We start from the raw sequence: 20,408 nt of genomic DNA, 5'->3' as shown, positions 1-20,408 counted from the left end.
TAGGAAGGATGTCAGAGAGTTGGAGAGGATGCAGATGAGATTTACTAAAATATAATCAGGGATTAGAGACTTCAGTTATGTGGAAGGACGAGAGAAGTTGGGATCCTTCTCCTTCAGGCATAAAAGATTAAGGGGACATTTAATAAAGGTGGCCAAAATTATGATGGGCTTTGATAAGAGTTCAATGGGAGAATCTATCTCTACTGGCAGTAAGATCAATAACCAGAGGACAACAGATTTAAGGCAAGTGGTAAAAGAACCAAAGGCTTTGTCTTTGTACACAGAAGGTTGTTTTAATCTCGATTGCACTGCCTGAAAGAGTGGTAGAGGCAGATTCAACAGCAACTTTCAGAAAGGAATTGAATGAGCATTTGTAAAAGAAAAGAAATTGCAGCTTGGAGGATAGGGCAGGGGAATAGGTCTAATTGGATAGCTATTTCAAAGAGAGAGCACAATCACAATGGGCTGAATGGCCTCCTTGTGTACTCTATAATTCTACGAGTCATGCAGTCTGAATGCTCATAGGTGGATCATTGAGCAAAGTTGAGAGGCCCTGAGTTGAAATTCAGGCAGATTCAGACGCCCTGTCTAGGTAGATTCTGCCAGTAACATCAATTGGCGGGTAGTGGCAAAACACTGGACAGAAGGTGTGCATAACTAAAGCTGATCAGGGTCTGCAGTGAGCTGCGGGAAAGATTACAGCCCTCACTGCGCCTGCCTTCAAGGCTGAATGAAGCGTGCGATCGGGAAAGCAGAGGAGATAAGATGATTGTTTTTGACATGTCATATCTTCATCTCTGTCAAATCTGTTAGCAACAAACAATGGGCCGGTACCGGAGATTGGGCGGGGGCGGGAATCGGGCCGCGCCGGTTGGCGGGACCCCCCGCTCAATTCTCCGGCCCAGATGGGCCGAAGTCCCGCCCAGAAATTGACTGTCCCGCCGGCGTAAATCAAAGCTGGTATTTACCGGCGGGACCAGGCGGCGGTGGCGGGCACCGGAGTCCTGGGGGGAGCGCGGGGTGATCTGACCCCGGGGGGTGCCCCCAGGGTGGCCTGGCCTGCGATCGGGGCCCACCGATCCGCGGGCGGGCCTGTGCCGTGGGGGCACTCTTTCCCTTCCGCCTCCGCCACGGCCTCCACCATGGCGGAGGCGGAAGAGACTCTCCCTACTGCGCATGGGCGGGAAACTGTCGGCGGCCGCTGACGCTCCCGCACATGCACCGCATTTCCGCGCCAGCTGGTGGGACAACAAACGCCATTTCCGCCAGCTGGCGGGGCAACAAACGCCATTTCCGCCAGCTGGCGGGGCGGAAATCCCTGCGGCGCCGGCCTAGCCCCTCAATGTTGGGGCTCGGCCCCCAAAGATGCGGAGCATTCCGCACCTTTGGGCCGGCGCGATGCCCGTCTGATTGGCGCCGTTTTTGGCGCCAGTCGGCGGACATCGCGCCGTTGGGGGAGAATTTCGCCCACCGTCCATGTTCACGGCAGCATGGTAGCACAGTGCTTAGCACAGTTGCTTCACAGCTCCAGGGTTCCAGGTTCGATTCTGGCTTGGGTCACTGTCTGTGCGGAGTCTGCACATTCTCCCTGTGTCTGCATGGGTTTCCTCCGGGTGCTTTCCCACCCACAGTCCAAAGATGTGCAGGTTAGGTGGATTGGCTATGCTGAATTGCCTGCCATTAGTGTCGAAAAACAGTGAGGTGGGATTACGGGGATAGGGTGGAGGTGTGAGGATAGGGTGGAGGTATGGGCTTAGGTAGGGGCTCTTCCCAAGGGCCGGTGCAGAATCGATGAGCCGAATGGTCTCCTTCTGCACTGTAAATTCTATGATTCAGGGTTCAAGCCGGTTGGCCTTTGGTGTTGTGTTGCCTAATTGTTTGTGTAATCTATGGGCGGGATCATCCCTTCCCCCAGCCGCGCATTTCTTGATGGTGCGCTGCTCGCTAGTGGCAGATTCTCTACTCCCACCACTTCATAGATTATCATAGAAACCGGAGCACCCGGAGGAAACCCACGCACACACGGGGAGGATGTGCAGACTCCGCACAGACAGTGACCCAAGCCGGAATCGAACCTGGGACCCTGGAGCTGTGAAGCAATTGTGCTAACCACCATGCTACCGTGCTGCCCACTTGTCAATGGGATTTCCCATTGAAGCCATCCCCTGCCCACCAGGAAACCCACAGGTGGGCGTGCACTGCCAGTGGAAAAGGAGGATCCCAACAGCCGGAGAATTCCGGCCCATATCTGTATGGAATCTGACTCAGAGCTGCTCCTTGCGCCCAGCTGTTTGGGTAGCATCATAGGTTTTTGTGCTCATTGAGCTGGAAGACCAACAGTTTGGTCCTGGTCTTTGCAAGTTGGCTCACCTTAGCCAAGCCAGTGCCAGGGGTGCTGCAATCTCTCGAAGTCCCGACAATTAGAGAAAGGAAACGTGGCCTGAATTCCCAATCCTGAACGGTCCTCCTATTTTGAATCAAACAAAATAAACTAAATCAAGTGAACTGAAGGGCAACCTGATTGGTACTCAGTGATCCAAATAGTTCAGTGATCACGTGTCAGTGTTAGTAACCCCTGATCGGCGTTTCGTGATTCTGATTGGTATTTGTTGACCCATGATTTATATATCATGACTGCTAATAGTCAGTGACTGCAGATGAGTAATTGGTAATTCCAGTGACCTCTGATCAACACATACTGACGTCTAATTGGTGTTCATTGATCTCTGATTGGCACTCTGTGACAGCACATCAGTATTCAGTCATTTGCCTGTGCCAACTCTGCTGGAAGTGTTCTGTGAGGGCATAATGGTGTCAAAATTAGGTTCATCTGTGAGGCACCAGAGAGTGACATTACGCCAAAACTATATGTATGTAGGGTGGCAGATATGGTTAGAATTTCATAGAATTTACAGTGCAGAAGGAGGCCATTCGGCCCATCGAGTCTGCACCGGCTCTTGGAAAGAGCACCCTACCCAAGGTCAACACCTCCACCCTATCCCCATAACCCAGTAACCCCACCCAACACTAAGGGCAATTTTGGACACTAAGGGCAATTTATCATGGCCAATCCACCTAACCTGCACATCTTTGGACTGTGGGAGGAAACCGGAGCATCCGGAGGAAACCCACGCACAGACGGGGAGGATGTGCAGACTCCGCACAGACAGTGACCCAAGCCGGAATCGAACCTGGGACCCTGGAGCTGTGAAGCAATTGTGCTAACCACCATGCACTGCTGATTCACAGCGCCAGGGACTCGGGTTCAATTACTGCCTTGGGCAACCATCTGTGCGGAGTCTGCACGTTCTCACCCCGGCTGCATGGGTTTCCTCCAGGTGCTTCGGTTTCCTCCCACAGTCCAAAGATGTCCAGGTTAGGTGGATAGGCCATACGAAATTGCCCCTTAGTGTCCAAAGGTTAGATGGGGTTACGGGCAGGGTAGTGGGTATAGGTAGGGTGCTCTTTCAGAGGGTCGGTGCAGACCCAATGGGCTGAATGGCTTCCTTCTGCACTGTAGGGTTTCTGTGATTCTCTATAGTCCACTTGATTGATGAACCTAAGAGTACCATGTTGTATGGAACTAAACTCTAGCAAAAGAAGAAATATATTTAAAATGAAAGGTTTTTTATCTGAAAGCCATGAAGTAATTGGGTAGGCCTAAACTGCAATACCAAACATAAATGTTCCTAAAGTTTCAGTACTTGATCTAAAATCAGTCTCTTGCCCAGTCCTTCATAGGAGGTCTTGTGGTTCAATGGGTGGTGCCCTGCCTCTGAGCCAGGAGCTCTGGTTTCGAGTCACACCTCAAAACGTGATGGCCAAGAAAGGTGCGTTCATAACGTGGCCAAACAGGTTGAGTGTCAATCTGCAAAATCCTTCCAACACACGCCAATGGCTGACGGTAAGGACGGGAGAGACCCCTGGTGAGCCATTCCTGCTACGGCGGGGCGCCCCTCAAGCTAGCGACCTGTTTCAGGTAAAACCTCGCTATAAGAACAAATGAAAGTTTGCCTCGTACACCACTAGACGTGGGAAGAGTCACAACAAATGGCCAATCCTTCATGCAACACGAAATCGCAGTGCTGCTCGAATCCTATTTTTTAAAATGTCTTTGGGCTCTGGGTTTTACACTCCAGGGGCGAGATTCTCCGGCCCCCCACCGGGTCGGAGAATCGCCGTGGGCTGTCGTGAATCCCGCCCCCGCTGCCCGCCGAATTCTCCAAAGGGAGAAAAGTCGGCGGGGCGTCAATCGCACCGCACACCTCGGAGAATGGTACGGGTGGGCGCAAGGCAATGGATTTCGGGGCTGCCGATATTCTCCCGTCCGGATGGGCCGAAGTCCCGCCGACGTGATCATGGGTCACGTCGGCGTAAATCAAACCACCTATTAATTGGCGTCAATCAGTGCTCATGGTTGACGCCGACCAGCGTGGAGGTGGGTGACGGCCTGGGGGGTTGGCCGCTGGAGAGGCGATGGTGTGGCCGCAGTCTGTATGTGTGGGGGAGAGGTGTGTGTAGGGTTGTGTGTGCGGCGGGGGGGGGGGGGGGGGGGGGGTGTGGTTAGAGTGGGCTGAGCTCCGGGGGAGGCGGGTGAGTGCCGGGGACGGGAGGATGACTGCCAGGGAGGGGGAACGGGGGGTCCATGCCGGGGAGGGGGACGGGGGGTCTGTGCCGAGGAGTGGGGGGGGTCCGGGATGGGGGGGGGGGATCTGTGCCGGGGAGGGACGTGGGGGGGAGGGGGCCGTGCCAGGGAGGGGGGGTGCGAAGGAAAGTAAGTTGGTCCACCTGGCCAGGTGCCAGCCTCCAACAGTCGGACCCATGCGGTCCATGCCACCTGGCTGGGGGGGGAGGAGGGGGTATGGGCAATGAGGACATGTCGTCGTTCCCCCCGCACAGGCCGTCATGTTTTCAGATCATCCAGCGATGCTGGCCGCCGTGGCAGCAGCCGCTAATGTCCATGTTGCCCTGGATGAGGAGGAGGATGAGGAGCGTGCCAGAGAGGCGGCGCAGGCTGCCGCAGAGGGGCAGGCGGCAGCCGACCAGGCTGGGGGGACACCTGACCGACAGGACGAGGAGGGGGAGGAGGACGTCGCGGCCCCACGGCAAAGGAGGCACCCAAGGACGCCCCGTGTGTACCGGCCCCGGCTGTCATACCAGGACCTCACGGACCGGGAATGCAGTAGGAGACTCCGGATGAGCCGGGAAACTGTGGCACACATCTGCCACCTGCTGGCACACCTGTCACCGCGTGGTACTGGCGGGGGACACCCTCTCCCCATGTCCGTCAAGGTTACGGTGGCCCTGAACCTTTATGCAACGGGGTCATTCCAGGCACCGAGCGGGGATCTGTCCGGCATATCGCAGACATCGGTGCACCGGTGCATCCGGGCAGTGACAGACGCCCTATATGCCATTGCGCACCGCTACATCCGCTTCCCTGTGGACCGGGCCAGCCAAGATGCCCGGGCCGTGGGCTTCTCTGCCGTGGCCGGGTTCCCCATGGTCCAGGGCGTGATTGATGGGATGCACGTCGCCGTGCGGCCACCTGCAGATAACAGGGCCGTGTTCACCAATAGGAAGGTGACCTATTCGATGAACATACAGGTGGTCTGCGACCACCGCATGATGATCCTGCACGTCTGAGCCCGTTACCCGGGCAGTGTACACGACTCATACGTGTTGTCGCGGTCATACATCCCCGGCATGTACGAGGGACGCCATCTCCGGCTGAGGGGCTGGTTGCTGGGCGACAGGAGCTACCCATTGCGATCGTGGCTGATGACGCCTATACGGAGACCACGCAATGAGGCGGAGAACTGCTACAATGATGCCCATGTAGCGACAAGAGGAGTGATAGAGAGGTGCTTTGGCGTGCTGAAGATGCGTTTCAGGTGCCTGGACCTCTCTGGGCCAGTATCGGTCAGATAGGGTCGGCTGCATCATTGTGGTGTGCTGCGTCCTGCACAATATAGCACAGCAGAGGGGCGCTGTGCTGCAGGCAGAGGACGGCGGAGTGGAGGAGCAGCAGGAAGAGGCGCAGTCCTCCCCAGATGAGGAGGATGGGGGCAATGGTCAGGGCAGACGGGGTAGACACAGGCGGGTGGCTGTCCACCGTTACCGGCTGGCCCAGCGGGCACGGGGCAGACTGATAGCCGCCCGCTTCACTGACTAGATGGGCGTGGGAATCGGGTAGTATGGCCACAGACCGCACCCCCCCCACCCATCCACCCAGCCAGCACCCTCACCCCCCTCCCCAACCCCACCCACCCCACCCGCATGCACACCACCCCCCCATTGCCGATCCACCTGCGGCACAACGGCCGGGCTCACACAGTTGCCGGTGGACGCGTGTCTATTGCAGGCCATGGAGGATGATGACAACCCGCCCTGCGATGAGCTCCTGGCTGCACATCGTTGGACCATGTCTGACCCATGGCCACAGTACCACCATCCACCCGGAACATCCCTGCATGCGGCTGTGACACTGCAGCGCACTGTCCCGTCCTCTGCCCGGGGGATGTTGATGGCGGCCCAGGGGGAAGGGGGCAGACTCACCTGGGGCTGAGGTAAGACCACCCCTCACACACACACTTGCGCTCAACGTACATGACACCCCCCGCACGCTTTGGACAGAGCACAAAAACAGCTTCTGTAGGTGTAACATTGACTTTAATAACCAAAGGAGTTCATGCACGTGCCCTAGCCCCTAAAACTCATCTGTGCCCTGCAACCGTGCCAACTTACTCAGTGTCTAATTGTTTGGCCTTACGGGCCCTTTGACTACGCCTAGGTGGTTCCCCAGACGGTACAGCAGAACTGGAGGTGGACTCCTGTGATTCCTGCCGTCTGACACGGGATCCCTTTGGCGGCCGTTTCCTGGGGCGTCCTGGCCTAGATGTGCCAGGCTGCGGCCCGGGCGACTGGGATGGCGAGCTGCCAGCCTGTCCTGCCCGTTGCCCACCCGATGCACCTGGGATGGAAGGGGGGGAGCCCGAGGTGTTGAGGTGTTCCGGGACCTCCCCTACAATGGGACCCGGAACAAGCCCCAGCACCTCCTCCTCCCACGGGGTGCCCGATGGCCCCCAGGCCTCTACATGGGTGGGGGATGCGAACGGACTGGCCATCTGACGCCCCCCCGACATCTGGCGCTGCCAGTCCTGGAGGCCTGTGCTGGTATCGACAAGGGTCTGCAGGTTTGCAGCCATGGAGCTCAGGGAGTTGGCAATCCCTGTCTGTGACTGTGTGACGCCGGCTAGCACATGGGCAATGGCGCCGATGCCCTCAGCGATGGCCTGCTGAGACTGGGCCATGGCCTGCTGAGACTGGGCCATGGCCTGCAGACACTGTGCCACGGAGCTGAGCCCCTCTGCCATCTGCCGCTGGCGCTGGCTCATGGCCTCCTGTGAGACGGCAGCCATGTCCTGGGCCATAGACAGCGCCTGCACGGAAAACCCCAGGCCTCGCAAACCGTTCCCCGTGTCTGACACCATCGCACCCATTGCCTCCACCGCGGACGCCACCCGTGCGGTGTCGGCCTGGGTGGCACACATGACCGGCACCACTGCCAGCTCCTGGACGCGGGTGGACTCCTCCACCTGCGACTGCAGCCGTCACAAGCTGGCTGTCACCCTCTTCGCTCGTCTCAGGTTCGGTGGTTGCATTGGACCTATGGGTGGGTGTGGTAACTCCAGGAACCCGGGATCCATCTGGGCGGCAGATGTTCGCTTGCGCCGGGCTGCCCTCCGACCGCCCGGCCCCTCTGCTGCTCCTACCTCCACCTGCTGTACTGGGACGGCTGTGTTGTGCGCACCAGTGAATGTACCAGACGCCTCATCACTAAAGTGCCCAACCGAGGTGAGCATCTCTGCGATGGTGGAGGGTGTTGGTGACAGCAGTGGCGTTGTGTCGTGCGCATCGTCCGACTCTGAGTCCATGGCACTTTGGGGTGGCGGTTCGTCTCCGCCCATCCAATCTGTGTCACTGTCCTGTATTTCAGTTTCCTGGGTAGGGGTGTCCTGGGTAGGGGTGTCCTGGGTTGTGGTTTCGTGGCTCGGCTGTGACATGGGCCTGTGGCTGCCCCCCTTGTCGCTGGGTGGCACACGCCTGCGTCGCCGCACCCGCATGAGACGGGGCGCCGTCTCCCTGTTGCTCCAGGTCTCTCCGTCTCCGAGGGGCATCGTACGGGTGTCGCATGCCAGAAGGTCCGGGTCTCTCCGTCTCCCATGGTCTCCGAGGGGCATCATGCGGGCGGTCTGCATCTGCGGGGATGGGTGCCTCGACGTTTGCTCCTGCGATACACAATGAAGCATGCATGGTTAGGCACGCAGGCAGTGATCAGGTGATATGGGGGAGGGGGGATATGGGGGAGGGGGGATATGGGGATGGGCTGTCGGTGGCTCACTTGCTGGTGGGCCCCCGACCTCTGCATCAGCAACCTCCCGGTCCTCAGGTCCGCCAGCCAGTTCCAGGGCCCTTTCCTCGTGTTCGGTCAGTGGCCTCTCATCAGCGGGGCCTCCTCTAGTCCTCACATGCTCCCTATTGTTGTGTGCGCGCTGCTCCTGTGGGGGGTGGTGGCAGGGGTAAAAGGCAACAGTGTTAGACAGGTATATGAATGCACGCCATCGGTTGCGCGTGTATTGCAGAGGTTAAGGTTAGGGCTGGATTCACTTGGGGAAATGGGGGAAGGCGGATATGGGGAAGGGGGATATGGGGGAGGGGGGATATGGGGGATATGGGGATATAGGGGAGAGGGGATATGGGGAGGGGGGATATGGGGGAGGGGGTGGGGGGGGGGGGGGGCTCACCCTGTCTGCCCTGACGAGGTTGTTCGCCTTCTTGTGGCACTGGGTGCCTGTCCGTGGTGTCAGGGCCACAGCGCTGACGGCCTCTGCCACCTCTCTCCACAGACACCGGCTGTGGCGTGGGGCGACTCTGCAGCCGTGTCCGGGATACAGGGCCTCCCTCCTCTGCTCCACTGCGTCCAGGAGCGCCTCAATGTCGCGGGACTGGAACCTCGGGGCTGAGCAGCGGGCGGCCATCCGGTCAGGTCTTCTGGTCGGGTGGGGGAGCAGCGTGTCTTTTGAGCCGTCACGCCGTGCGGCGTGTCTGATGCCGCACGGCGTGAACCACGTGAGCCAGCGCGGATAGCGTCACGTCATTGCTAGCCCATTCCGGGCCAGAGACTTAGCGACGTTTGGGGCGGTGTGATGCAGGTGGGATTTGCGCCGTTTTTGACGACGGTCGGCGGACATCGCGCCGATAACGGAGAATTTCGCCCCAGGTTCCTGCCATTTAATTTAGTCATGGGGTGGAGGTAGCCCTGAGGTAGGAGATTTGGAGGCAGGAGGCAAGAAGAAATTCAAAAAGTTGTACCTTGGGTTGGCATCCCAACACATTCCTGCCTGCGCGTGCTTTTGCAAGCTAAACATGGCAGTGGTGTTAGTAACCCCTGATCAGCATTTAGTGATTCTGATTGATATTCGTTGACCCATGATCACGCCCATCAGTGGTGTGCAAATAATTAGGTTAATTTACATGCAATTTTGAACAGTTGAACAGAATAATCTTGAGAATGGTGCATGGGCCTCCCCTCTGGGTCGGCTCTCTGGGTAGGTGGAAGGAGGCAGCCTCACAGTCCGAGGTGAAGCTTTCGTAAAAGTTCAGGCTATGGAGGAACCTCCTTGTCGATCCATGTTTCGCCCTAGGCAGCACTGCCACTGGCCTCTCAGTGGGGGCTGTCTAACCCTAACACTTCACTGAAGACACTAATGATATCCTGCGCTCCTGCCTGAGGAACCTACCCACTGCTCTTAATTAGGTGGTGAACACCAAAGTGGCCTCCCAATTGGCCGTTTCTTGTCAGATTTCTCCTCTCAGGTACCATATGACCCTTTTTTTTAAAAAATATTTTTTATTAAGGTTTTTTAACAACACAACTTTTTTCCCCTTACAAACAATCACCCCCCCCCCCCCCCCCCCCCCCCGGTAACAAAATAGCGCAAATTCTCCCTGAGCAAGATATATACATGGCAAGATGGTATATTTACATAGCTTTATACACTGGCTCTTGGCCACGCGTACCGTTTCCCCACACCCTCCATGCTATCTCCCGCTCGTCCATCGCCTCAAACAGTCTCTCGTTGCCCCCCCCCCCCCAGGGTTGCTGCTGCAGCTGAATGACCTTCTTCTAACGCTCCGCGAGATATTCTAGGAACGGTTGCCACTGCCTGTAGAACCCCTGTGCAGACCCTCTCAATGCGAACTTAATTCTCTCCAATTTTATGAACCCCGCCATGTCATTAATCCAGGCCTCCAGGCTAGGGGGCTTCGCCTCCTTCCACAATAGCAAGACCCTTCGCCGGGCTACTAGGGACGCAAAGGCCAGAATTCCGGCCTCTTTCGCCTCCTGCACTCCCGGCTCATCCACCACTCCAAATATTGCGAGCCCCCAGCTTGGCTTGACCCGGACTTTCACCACCTGGGATATTACTCCCGCCACTCCTCTCCAGAACCCCTCCAATGCCGGGCATGACCAAAACATATGGACATGGTTCGCCGGGCTCCCTGAACATCTTTCACATCTATCCTCTACCCCAAAGACCCTACTCAGCCTCGCCCTCGTCAGATGCGCTCTGTGAACCACCTGAAACTGTATCAGACTGAGCCTGGCACACGAGGAGGAGGTATTAACCCTACCCAGGGCGTCGGCCCATAGCCCTTCCTCAATCTCCTCCCCCAGCTCCTCCTCCCATTTACCTTTCAGTTCTTCTACTAGCGCTTCCACCTCTTCTTTCATCTCTTGGTATATTTCCGACACCTTGCCCTCCCCGACCCATACCCCCGAGATCACCCTATCTTGAACTTCTTGTGCCAGGAGCAACGGAAATTCCCTCACCTGTCGCCTCACAAAAGCCCTCACCTGCATATATCTAAATGCATTTCCCGGGGGTAACTCAAATTTCTCCTCCAGTGTCCCAAGGCTCGCAAATGTCCCGTCAATGAACAGGTCCCCCATTCTTCTTATCCTCGCCCGATGCCAGCCTTGGAACCCCCCCGTCCATCTTCCCCGGGACAAACCGGTGGTTACCCCTGATCGGGGACCACACCGATGCTCCCATTGCACCCCTGTGTCTTCTCCACTGGCCCCAGATCTTTAGTGTTGCTGCCACCACCGAACTTGTGGTGTATTTTGTCGGCGAGAGCGGCAGCGGTGCCGTTACCAACGCCCCCAGGTTCGTTCCTTTACAGGACGCCATCTCCATCCTCTTCCATGTCGCCCCCTCTCCCTCCATAACCCACTTACGGACCATCGCCACATTTGCTGCCCAGTAGTAACTCTCTAGGTTTGGCAAAGCCAACCCTCCTCGGTCCCTGTTGCGTTCCAAGAACCCTCTCCTAACCCTCGGGGTCTTATTTGCCCACACATACCCCATGATACTCCTACCTACTCTCTTGAAAAAGCCCTTGGTGATCACGATGGGGAGGCACTGAAACACGAACAAAAACCTCGGAAGGACCACCATTTTGACCGACTGCACCCTACCCACCAACGAGAGCGGGAGCATGTCCCATCTTTTAAAATCCTCCTCCATTTGCTCCACCACCCTCGTCAAATTCAGTTTATGTAGGGCCCCCCAACTTCTGGCTATCTGGATCCCCAGATACCGAAAACTCCTCTCCGCCCTCCTCAGCGGTAGGTCCCCTATCCCTCTTTCTTGGTCCCCTGCCTGTAATACAAAAAGCTCACTCTTCTCTACATTAAGCTTGTAGCCCGAGAACTCTCCAAACTCCTTCAGAGTCTGCATGACCTCCACCATCCCCTCCATTGGGTCCGTCACGTATAGCAGCAGGTCATCAGCATATAGCGATACCCGATGCTCCTCTCCCCCGCGGACTATCCCCCTCCATTTCTGAGACTCCCTAAGTGATATGGCCAAGGGTTCGATCGCCAATGCAAACAAGAGGGGGGACAGAGGGCACCCCTGTCTCGTCCCTCGGTACAGCCGAAAGTACTCCGACCTCCGCCGGTTTGTCACTACGCTCGCCACCGGGGCGCTGTTCAGGAGCTTAACCCATCTAATAAACCCTCCCCCGAACCCAAACCTGCGCAATACCTCCCAGAGGTACTCCCACTCTACTCGGTCAAAGGCTTTTTCCGCGTCCATAGCTGCCACTATCTCCGCCTCTCCCTCCTCCGATGTCATCGGTACCTTATGACCCTTGAGAGGTCAGGACTCAGAAATGGACCGATGCCTGAAAATATTCAAAAAACAGATGATTCTGGCCATGGTGTACATCCCCAAACGATATAATTGCAAATCAGCCCGAATGACGGCCTCCAGTATACTGGTTCTTTTGGAACATTGAATAAAACTAGAGACTTTTCTGAATCTGGGGAAAGGGAGATCATGCGATTAGGAGAAAGCAGACTGAGGGTGTGGAAAAAGAGATAAATACTCTTTCCAGTCGGGAGTATGGAAGTAAGAAATACCTTGTCCCCAGAGAGACAAATGTATTGTGGAGAAAATATTTATTCCCTCAAAGCTGCTCTCAGGGCATTGCCACACCTGTGTCAGGTATGTTGGCATCCATGTTGAATGTAGCTGGGAGTGTCTGTGTAGAAGGGGTTGGATTTTATGGGGTGCTGTGGTTCTTGCACCCCTGGCTATTAAGTGTGGGGGTGCCTGAGCACGATCGCCCTCTAGAGGTAGGGGATCTCTGTTAAAAGGTCGGCCAGTAAAGCACCAACCAGAGAGGAACCCGGCAAGGATCTATCGGGCAGTGTATATACCATATTGTAAATAAAACTTTGTTCTTTATTTTACTGGGTACGGACTCACTGTGTCCTTATTGATGTAGTACAGGCTCGAAGGGCTGAATGGACTACTCCTGTTCCTATGTTCCTGGAGTACATAATTGTAGGAAAGGTCCAGCACGGAGTAATCCGCCTTTTACTTTCTATCCGCGAGGAGCTGAGGACACAGAGATATAATTGAAAAGAGAAAAGGCGAAGAGAGGCATTTGGGAGAGAAAAGGAGAGAGAAAAAGCGAAACAAAAAAAGCGAGGATGATACACACAATCTCATGTTGAAAGAGAGCCAGATAACCGGTTATATGAAGTGACAAATTTTTAAAACTTGTGTGCCTCACTGTGGGACATCAGTTAGTTTGTCATGCGTGAGGGATTAAGATTTTATGAAGGAACACTGAACTTCAATACAGGTGACTTTTTCCAATATAAATTACAATAATATTTCTGTGCATATTTCCTAACAGGTGGGACACGGCAGGACAGGAGAGATTCAAATGTATCGCATCCACATACTACAGGGGAGCACAAGGTACAAGTTTCAATCCTCAGGTATCTGTTAATAATGCTGTTTTATTGTCCAACACATAATGCAACGTCAGGGTAGCTTACTGAGGGAGTGCTGGTGTGGTGCCGGCCTGACCTGTCTGTTCAACTGAACGTAAAAGACGCGGCAGCTCTATTTAAAGAAAAGCTATCAGCTGATTTCCTGGCCAATGCCTGACGTCAGTAAAGCAAACTAATTATCTGCATTCACTTCCTTCGCTGGTTCTAAGATGTCGCAGAATAGCTGCTATGTTGCTTGTGGGGCATTAGTCACTGAACGTACAAGTAATTCATTCTGTGAAGCATCTTGAGACATTTCAACACAAGAAGAGGCTGCATATGTGTTTTTTTATTGCACATATTCTAATTTTGGTTTCGCATTTGACTATTTTGGGCAAGAGACCAGAGCACCCCATAAGTTTCACAATTCTGGGCCTAGTCAATGGGTCATGAGCTGCCCTACCATATCCGACCCTGAACACATGTCCTCCCCAGTTGAATCCCCGGGGGATTCACCCCAACGCTCCTTTCACCTCACCCCCATGGAACTCCTCTGACCCGTCCCCTCCCCCAGAACGTCCCCCCACCCCCATGCGGACTCCTCCACCTGAATCGCCCTAACACCCACCCATCCCCCGAATCTTATCCATTTACCATATAAATTTACCTTCTCAAAGACCCTTAAACATACCTGCGTTATGGCAGCTGGTGACAAAAAGGGTGTGTGGCTTCCTTTCCTTCGACAGAGTGCCCTTTGATGCGAGGCCTCAGGAGTGCGCTGCACTCCTCTGATCTCGCCCGGCCTAAGTTGGAAGGTGGGGTGAGGCACGATTTCAGGTAAGAAACAGGGGTCGGAGTGACAGTCGGATGCTGATTACCAGTCCGAGGAAGTTCAAGCCTCTTATGCCCATGAAACACCTGTCAGTTGGAAAGTTGTAATGCACCTCTGGAGCTTGGGAGTAATGAGACGGTCTTCCTACAAGACACTTCTACACACCTAGGCCACTCCCCCAGTCGGCAGTCGGACAGGAGGAAACAAAAAATCCCTTCATCTCCGTCTTAAAAGGGAGATCACTCATTTTAAACTGTGTCTCCTAGTTCTACTCTTCCCCACAAGAGGAAACTACCCCGAGTATCCACTCTGCCAAGTCCCCTCAGGGTCTTGTATTTTTCAATAGATCACCTATCATTCTTTTAAACTCCAATGCTAAAGGCCTGTTCAGCCTTTCTTCATCAGATAAGTCCTTCATTCCAGGGATGGATTGAGTGAACGTTCTCTGAACTGCTTCGAATGCGATTACATCATTTTTCAAAGAAGGAGACCAAAACTATACACAGTACTCCAGATGTGGGGTTGGACTTTACTTGCCCCCACCAGGTGTTTTTCGGCGGGGGTGGCATGTAAAATGGGTAGGTTTTTTAGACTTGTTATTAAGCCTATTGACATGAATAAATATGCTGCTGATTGCTGTAGGAGTGAGCAGGCCATTTTAAATTAATTTCAAACAGTACAATCTCCCATAAAATTCAGCTTCTGGTCTCATCAGTGCCCTGTACAAGCTGCAGTAAAACCTCCTTACTTTTATATTCCATTTCTCTGGCAAAAAACACCAAAATTCCATTTGCCTTCCTAACCACTTGCAGTGCCTGCATACGTACTTTTTTGTGATTCATTTACCAGGACTCCCAGATCCATCCGTACCACTGAGTTCTGCAATCTCTCTAGGTGGGATAACTGGGTTATGGGGATAGGGTGGAGGTGTGGGCTTAAGAAGGGTGCTCTTTCTAAGGTCTAGTGCTGGTTCAATGGGCCGAATGGCCTCCTTCTGAACTGTAAATTTTATGATTCTATGTTTCTCTCTGTTTATATAGTACACTGTTTCTTGATTCTTCCTGTTGTTATGGGTCAGGGTTTAGAGAATCCCAAAGTGTATCATGGAGTTCACCTGACCCACAACTTTTAGTAGATTGTGGTATGGGGAGTACACGTCTCACTCTACAGGTGTGGTACAGCAGAAATGTACCAATATTTTTAAAAACAAAACAAAGTTTATTCTATGAACTCAAGTTTACACAGAGGGTAGTGGGTGCCTGGAACTCGCTACCGGAGGAGGTGGTGGAAGCAGGGATGATAGTGACATTTAAGGGCATCATGACAAATACATGAATAGGATGGGAATAGAGGGATACGGACCCAGGGAGTGTAGAAGATTGTAGTTTAGTCGGGCAGCATGGTCGGCACGGGCTTGGAGGGCCGAAGGGCCTGTTCCTGTGCTGTACTTTTCTTTGTTCTTTGTTCTTTAACCTTTTTAAAACAAACAGTGAATATCTTAGCAACCATTAATTTAAAGATAACCCCAAAGAATACAACACTAAGTAATCTGTATGCTGTCCTTTTAACACCCAAAAGACTTAACAAACCTTTAAACAGAAGCACATCAGGGTTTAAATTCAATACTGAAAACATTTATAATTCTGAATTCACCAAATGCTTAAGAGATAGTCCTACATGGCAGAGAACAGCAGTACAGCTGCTTTGTCTGACTCCAGCTGCAACACACTGAAAAACAAAAACAAAAAGACAGACACACCCAAGCTTTTCTCAAAGTGAAACTAAAAAGCAGAACCAGAGCTTAGCTCCACCCACACTCTGACATCACTGCAGTAACATGAGCAGCTAACCATTTCTTAAAGCGACATTCGCATGACACTGTCAAAATGGGCAAGTGCACATTATACTCCATCTGACAATTTTTTCCCCACTCACAACTTATCCACATTCCCTTGCAGACTCTTTACCTCCTCTTGACATCTTATTTTCCAACAATGTTGGTGTCCTCAGCTACCATATAATTGGTGCTTTCACCCAAATCACTGATGTAGATTGTTATAAATAGACAAAGCTGAATTAGAAATATTTTTCAATTAGACTGCTATTTTTAGATCCCAACTAGAATCATAGAAAGGTTACAGCACAGGAGGAGGCCATTTGACCCATCTTGTCCATGCCAGCCCGAGGACACTCCGATGCCCTTTCTAATCCCACCTTCCTGCACCTGGTCTATAGCCCTGTTTCTTACAGCACTTAATAGAATTGTAGAAAAGTTACAGCACAGAATCTAGGTTATTTGTTTTAATATCTGCTAACCACTCCATTTGCAATTATAGAAAATAATATTTGTAATGTGTTATTTTTTCAGCAATAATAATTGTATTTGATGTCAATGACATAGCATCACTGGACCATGTAAAGTAAGTAACAAATTGAGGATTTTCCTTTACCTATCATTTTCATAAACTTTCAAAATGATCCATAAGACCATAAGACCATAGGAGCAGAATTAGGCCACTCGGCCCATCGAGTCTGCTCCGCCATTCAATCATGGCTGATATTTTCTCATCCCCATTCTCCTGCCTTCTCCCCATAACCCACACTATTACTTCTAATAAGTCTATCTTCCTTTCATATTTGGATTGTTGGACCTGTGATAATCAAAGGTCAGTCTGTTGCGCTTATTTTAATGGTAGTGAGGAAGACATTGTGATTTCCCAATCTCCACCAGATCGATAGGGTGGTACATAGCACCAGATGCTCAAGGCTCCTCCATGGGGAGGACGGTTATTATTGGTTGTATTGAAAATCACAATGCTTCAAAGGAATTCAATAGGCAGTAAATTGGTTTGGAACACCCCCGGACTTGTGAAAAGCTCTTGTACTGTTTTTACTTCAATACAAAGGGACAAAAGTAAATGCGAAAGCAGGAAAAAGGAAAGACAAAAAATAAATATTTTTCCCATTACTTCATGAAGAAGGGATTTTGTATGCAGTGATTGAGTTCTCTTTGTTCATAGGATCCAAGCTGGTTAATGAAACAGAAACCAAGACACAAAGCTTATTGCCGCGATTTAACCGAATTGCAATACAGTCCCATGTCTAGCTCTTTTAGCCAGGTGTTTCCCGGTGTCGCAGCATCGGGAAAGACCATGCTATTGAACGGGGCTCTGTTGCAATTCAGGGCCTCAGTTGAGAACGCCCTGCCGAGGCCGTACCTAGTCCTGTTTCCTGAATTGAGGAACTCTGCTTGCCAGAACCCCTCTGTGCAGGAGATCGGCGAGCTCTCGAGCCCCCCGTCGCAGCTCCATGACCCCCCAACTCACCTATAAGGGGGTCCTCGGGCCCCCCTCCCCGCACCACAGGCACAAGCACAATGCCAGCCTGGCACCTTGGCGCTGCCCACCTGACAGTGCCCCTACCTGTCTGGTAGTGCCAAGATGCGCAGGTGGCACCAGCAGTGCCTGGGTGCCACCATGCTCAGAAGCCAATCACCCTGGGGCCTCCGATCACCTGGGAGACCCCCCCCCCAAAGTGCCGTTCCACCCTGTCCCCATTTGTGGGGACCACTACTCAATGGCGCTTGCCTATGGTCTCCAAGGCGAAGGAGTTAGATCCCAATACCTCTGATAGATCAGGCAAGCTGCATATTGTAGTGAGACTAACTATCGGCCATCCATAATTACCTTTGAACCGAGTATTTTGCTAGACTATTTCAGGGGACAGTTAAGAGTCAACCACATTATTGTGAGTCTGGAGTTGCATGTAGGTCAGACCAGGTAAGGACAACATATTTCCTCCCTGAAGGGCCTTAGTGGGCCTAATGAATTTTTTCAACAACCCATCGTTTCATGGTCATTGTTAATGAGATTAGTATTTTGTTCCAGATTTATTAATTAATTGAATTTAAGGTGCAGCACGGTGGCTCAGTGGTTAGCACTGCAGTCTCACCTGGCACCGAGGTCCTAGATTCGATCCCGGCTCTGGGTCACTGTCCGTGTGGAGTTTGCACATTCTCACGTGCTTCCATGGGTTTCGCCCCTACAACACAAAGATGTGCAAGGTAGGTGGATTGAACACGCTAAGTTGCCCCTTACTTGGAAAAAATGAATTGGGTACTCTAAATTTATTTTTAAAAAATTAATTGAATTTAAATTCCTCCAGCTGCTGAAATTGGGGTTGGAATGTTAGTCAGGCCTCTGAACCTCTGTAATAAAGACAGAAGGTGCTGGAAAAACACTGCAGGTCTGGAGCATCTGTGGCGAGTGGAACAAAGTTAACATTTTGTACTGGACTGGTGATCCAGGAGAAGAGTAATATTGGATCCAAAAGGTTCGAATATTCAAAACATTTTTGGTCGAGCTGTTTCATGAAGAATGCCACATGGTTTCCACAGAAATAAATGATGCAACAAGATAGATATTTGAACACATCGAACTAGTTTTCATATTAATAGCTCAAGTTTAGCGATGAGGCAGAGTTATTTGTGGTTCTAACCTGTATCTTTTTAATAAGTGTCTCTGTGCTCTTTTTTCCCCTCAGACAATGGTTAAGAGATGCCCTTAAGGAAAATGATCCTACCTCGGTACTGCTGTTCTTAGTTGGAACTAAGAAAGACCTTAGTGTAAGTAGCAACTGCCTCTAATTAGCAGACAATTCATTCAAATTGAGAGGATTCCAGTGTTCTGAAACTCGCATTTTGAAAGTTAGGAGACAGACTTAAGAGCCCAGGAACAGGAGAAAACCATTCTGCTCCAGTCTACCTATTATTTGGCTCATGCCTGATCTGTCCTCCATTAGCCACCTTTCCTTGTCACCCTTGCTTAACCAACATCTATCAATCTCCCTCTTCAAACTTTCAGTTAACACAACACCCGCACAACTTTGGGGAAGAGAATTTTGCATTTTAGTTACGCTTGTGTGTCATTGGTCCTTCTAGTTTTCGATCCACAATTATTTTATACTACTTTTACATTTATGATTTTTGATCTTCTCATCCTGCCTTGCTTATTCAAAGTGGTACTTAAGGATTGGCTTCAGGAGTGTGTTAAGCTAGGAGGAGCAGGATTACTCTGTGAGGCCCCACCAGGAAATCCTCTGCCCCACACACCCTTTCCTCACAATCGGATCCTAGACCAGAATTGATTTGGTATTGTAAAACAAAACTTTATTATTAACACAGTATTAAAATCTTTAACTTTATGCCCGAAAATAGCTTTTAATTACCCTGGAACAATACTATTCAATACAGTAAATACAAAAAATAAATTTTGAAAAACATACAGCTCTCAATCCATCCCAATAACACAGAGTAATACTTGCTTTCTAGAATAGATCTGGCTCCTGTTAGAACCCCTGCAGACTCTGGCTGGATGACTTCATAAAAGCTGTTTCAACTGGTTTGTTTCAGCTTCCCCCTGTCCTCAGACAAGTGTATGCTGCTTTAAATACTATTTTTTTAAACTATCCGACTGTGAGAGCAAAAGACCTTTCTTGTGGTCTAAAGGGTTAGCCAGATCAGAACTCAACTGCAAAACAAGATTCTTTTAAAAACATGACTACTGCAGTCAAACACACTCTAACCGCAGGCTTTTAATCCTTAAATTGCCAAATGTTTATAATCCAATGTACCTAAAATCTTACTTTCGTCACAGTTCCATGGCCACTTACCTAAAGTGAGGAAACACGTCTACATGTTCCCAGGTACGGGATCTCGTCCACAAGATTTTAACAGCACCGGCAGTTGATGGCTTCTCCGCCACGTTAATTGGGAAGCCACAAAGGGGTATGCTAAAGAAAGTCGAATTTAGAATTGGCCAAATCTGCCAGTTGGTCTGACCACTCGATAGGTCTTTTTCCAGCCAGAGCAGTAAGATTGATCCCCCTTTGACACAATGGGCAGAATTCTCCGAACCCACCCATCGCAGGTTTGGTGGCGGGAGGGCTGGCACAGAGAATCTGTCAGGAGCCAAAAAGTTGGAAACCCGCCAGCATAAAATCATGTAACTCTTCCACTAGTAAGTCGGTCATCCCACTGGCAGGTGGCGCAAATTCCATTTGCATTTGTTTGCATATCATGAATGCTTATTAACACAGCTGCCCACTGGCATCCTGTCAGGCCTACCAATCCTATGTTGCGCTAGTTGAAAATCATGTTGCCGTCAAATCTGATTGATAAAGAGTGGTGTGCACAAGATGGTGCTCTGTTGGGATGAGACT

At 51.8% G+C, this 20,408-nt stretch overlaps 1 protein-coding gene across 3 annotated transcripts in view; it reads left to right on the top strand.

The window, feature by feature from the left end:
- The window catches only part of LOC140386824 (ras-related protein Rab-34-like), an 81,367-nt gene that overhangs the window by 37,781 nt on the left and 23,178 nt on the right, over positions 1-20,408 (top strand). For all 3 annotated transcript variants that reach the window (XM_072469551.1, XM_072469552.1, XM_072469550.1), the window contains 3 exons: positions 13,279-13,343; positions 16,558-16,609; positions 18,732-18,813. In XM_072469551.1, coding sequence (XP_072325652.1) covers positions 13,279-13,343; positions 16,558-16,609; positions 18,732-18,813 — 199 coding nt within the window. The remainder of the gene's footprint in view (positions 1-13,278; positions 13,344-16,557; positions 16,610-18,731; positions 18,814-20,408) is intronic.

The sequence above is a fragment of the Scyliorhinus torazame genome, chromosome 12 (assembly GCF_047496885.1).
Source record: "Scyliorhinus torazame isolate Kashiwa2021f chromosome 12, sScyTor2.1, whole genome shotgun sequence".
Lineage (NCBI taxonomy): Eukaryota > Metazoa > Chordata > Chondrichthyes > Carcharhiniformes > Scyliorhinidae > Scyliorhinus > Scyliorhinus torazame.
This window is presented reverse-complemented; position numbering and strand designations above follow the sequence as displayed.